Below are 3,711 nucleotides of genomic sequence, written 5' to 3' on the forward strand. Positions count from 1 at the left end.
TAATATAAGATTCAGATACATCTATCTTGTGATGGTATTTTTTTTTAAAAATTGATTCCTAATGCTCATTGAAATAATTGTTGCATGTCTATGTTGGTTTAGTATTATCTATTTATCATTAGCTAGTCATAAACTAAACGTCCCTCTATGATTATGGTGTTAGCATGAAGGTGTACAAGTGTGTATATATAGTGTAGAATACGTATATATTTCATGTATAACATGTTGAATATACACTTCTAAACAATCTATATACATTAATTACATTTTATAACAATGTTTTTTAGTGTTTGTGACGGAAGGGCACATCTACATATGTCTTTTATCGTGTGTATATTTATACATGAAACGATTCTAGTTTTTAATAGCGACAACCAACAACAACATGATACAGATGGAGATAGAAAGAAAATGGCATAAGTATGATGAAATATAATTTAGTCCGTTTATCTGACACCTCTAGACATAATATATTATAACACATATATAATAAAACGAACTAAAAATTAAATAATAACACAATATACATTAATATAAAAACCATATTTTTTCTTAGATCAAATAACAATACATTATATTAAAGTTCATAGTGTTAACAAACTCAAACATATAAAAGTCCTTAAATAGTTACATACAACTATGTTAAGTCTCACATACAACAAATATATTGTCTATAATCATACATAAATACCACAATAATAATAATAATAATAATATTTATATAAGTAATTAATTAAAATCCATAATTCACTTTTAAATAAAATGAACATACTATTTGAAGGACCATACTTCTGAAATGCAGCTAGCATTATCACTCATAGCTCCATTATTGAGATTTCGATCGAATGCATTAACATTTTCGACTCCAATCATCGGATTCTGACCGGAAATTCCACCCCACGAGTCTTCTCCGGGGACGTTGATGGTCGGAGAGACGTTATCGAGACGACACATAGTAATATTATTATTATTATTATTGGTACCAAGAGATTGAGGAGGGGTCAAGTAATTTAGGAAAAGATGATTTAAACTTGAGGATACTGAACCTCTAGCTGCCCTAACCTCAGCCAATTTCACCTGTATAATTGCATGCAAAAAAAAAATTAATTTTAAAAAAAAAATGAATAAAATTCATAACTATAACCATTTTTTGATTTTCGTGATTAAAAATAACGATAGTCATGAAATTTCAAATTTCATAAGTAAAATTCCTCAAAATTGTCATGAAGTTCCAGGAGTACTATACTATTTATGAAATAAAAAAGAACATGATCGAAAAGTGTCTGGTCAATGCTATTTCAACATTTCCGACGGCACATGTGTCAAATAAGTGAATCATGGCCAAAAAGTGTCTGATCAAAATTATTTCAACACTTCTACAAGAGTCAAATGAGTGAATTGAAATAAAAATTTAATATGACTATGTTTAATCAATCAAATCCAAAAAAAAAGAAATATTTTTTTTAAAGATATTCTAATTAAATTTTAATACCTTGTTCAATTTGAGCTATATAGACCGTCCAAATTGATTTAACTGTTTAGGTGAATCAACTTTAGATTATATCAAATTGACTCGCAAATGAGTATATGCCCATCCAAAACTAATAAAAGATTAAACAGATTAGACATGTTATATTTTCACGGACTAAATTTAAACCTCTACTTTTAACAAAATCATTAAAAAAAACATTCAATTGGAAATTAAATTAAGTGTAAGAGAAAAAGGAAAAATACTTTGGCTCTTAATTCTTCCACATTTGACTTGAGCACTCTATTATTTGTCAAAGAATCTTTATATTGTTGTGTAGCATCTGCTAATTGCTTAAACAATGATTCATTTTCACCTCTAAATTGATCAACCTGAGGAAACAAAAATAAAATAAAATATTATTAATGTACTCATATATAATAAATATTTATATTTCTCTTGATACAGAGTTAAAATTTAAAAATTATATAATCAAACATTAAATCAACCTATTTATCTTTCTTTTGATTCGTGAAAATATATAGTCTTAATTTAAATGTATTTTCTTTTTTTTCCAATGGAATAATAATAAGATTATATAATTTAAATACCTGACTTTCAAGATCTGCTAAATGAGCTTGTTTTCTTCTTCTTGAACGCCGTGCCGACTCCCTATTAGAGGCTTGCCTGACAATTATTATATAATAATTATATATTGAATCGTTGATCGAGTTAATTGAATGAGGATTCTCAAGTTCAAAACTCTTTGCATATTCTTTTAAGTGAATTCGTCGAACTAGTTTTACCTTCTGATACGTTTAATATCCGAGGGATCCGTGCTTTCTTCGCACGGGTCCACATCACCCTCCAGGTCATCATCATCAGACTGGTAGGACCCACTAGTAGCTCCCATAGCTTGATTGTCTCTCATTTTGGGCATGATAATAGTTGGTGTTGGACTTCCAGCTGGAATTTAATTTATGTAAATTCAAATTCAAGATATTTTCTATCAAAAAGATAAAATAAATGAAATAATTAAATGGGTGGTTTGATACGATGAAAGTTATTTTTAAAAATAATCTTCTAAAAAGAATTCATATATTTTTTCAGTGTTTGATTGGTAATATTAATTACTATCCTCTTTTTTTATGTGAATCTTTTATCCTTCATGAAATATTTTTGGCATATATATATATATATATATATATATATAAATGACTTCTTCGTAATTTAATTACTTTTTAAAAATAACTTTCGTCGTACCAAATATAATTTTCTTTAGAGTGAATTAGTAAATATATACCACATATTGAAGATTGTGAATCCCCAGTTACAGAAATGCTGGACTGCTTGGGAGTAATATTTGGAGACCAAAGGGGCTTTTCTGTCAATGCACAATTTGAGAAACCACTTAATATATCCTGTCATTGCAAAATAAATAAATAAGTAAGTATGCAAAAGCAAACATAAGGTGGAAATTAATCTAAAAAATAGTATTTTCCTTTAAATAAAACAAACGTAAAAAATTAATAAAACATTAGTATTTTCCTTTGAAAAGAAGAAGAGAAGATATAAAATGAAATGATTAAAGGGAGTGATTTTGGAATGAATTTTTAACGTGTTCGGAATATCTATTAATAATTTAGGACCTGCAGATGTTAATACAATATCTTTATTTATAGATCTTCGCCGTTATATAAGTTATCTATTTTTGAAACAGAGATCAAAATAGTAATCCATGAAGAAAAAATCAAAATATTCGAAGGAGCTGAAAATAAATCTAAAAGTATTATTATTATCACTACAATATTCTAAAAAAATTGTATTGGTTAGGTTGCATCATCAAGGAAGGTATATTTCAAAACATTAAAATAGAGGTGACTTTTTAGAGCTTGAATGGCTATTTCACTATTCAACTAAATATCATATCTTTGTCTATTCTAAAAGAATTAATCTAAATAGTTGTTCAAGCAATCACTTAAATAAATAAAAAATAGTGACCAATATATAATACATGTATAATTTAGTATACCAATTAGAAAAAATATAAATAATAAATTCAATCTAATATGGTACGTTATATATTCAAATTTGGCCACTATCGAATACCTATTATTGAACTAAAGAAATCGTAAAATACTCATGCACCACTAAACCTTATCAATTTCTTGGTTATATACATACAAGATCGGGAGCGGAGCCAACTTATGATCAGAAGTTCAAAAATTATTCCAAATTATAAC

General features: G+C 27.1%; 1 protein-coding gene across 1 annotated transcript in view; it reads right to left on the bottom strand.

Moving 5' to 3' along the window:
* Positions 1 to 528: 528 nt before the first annotated feature.
* Positions 529 to 3,711, bottom strand: part of LOC102602634 (basic leucine zipper 9) — a 6,113-nt gene continuing 2,930 nt past the window's right edge. Inside the window, exons 2-6 of the mRNA XM_006356969.2 lie at positions 2,772 to 2,889; positions 2,275 to 2,434; positions 2,080 to 2,155; positions 1,735 to 1,860; positions 529 to 1,077 (exon numbers count right to left, since the gene is read on the bottom strand). Of these exons, the coding sequence (XP_006357031.2) occupies positions 772 to 1,077; positions 1,735 to 1,860; positions 2,080 to 2,155; positions 2,275 to 2,434; positions 2,772 to 2,889 (786 nt within the window). The 3' untranslated portion in view covers positions 529 to 771. The remainder of the gene's footprint in view (positions 1,078 to 1,734; positions 1,861 to 2,079; positions 2,156 to 2,274; positions 2,435 to 2,771; positions 2,890 to 3,711) is intronic.

This window comes from Solanum tuberosum, unplaced genomic scaffold, assembly GCF_000226075.1.
Source record: "Solanum tuberosum cultivar DM 1-3 516 R44 unplaced genomic scaffold, SolTub_3.0 scf00240, whole genome shotgun sequence".
Lineage (NCBI taxonomy): Eukaryota > Viridiplantae > Streptophyta > Magnoliopsida > Solanales > Solanaceae > Solanum > Solanum tuberosum.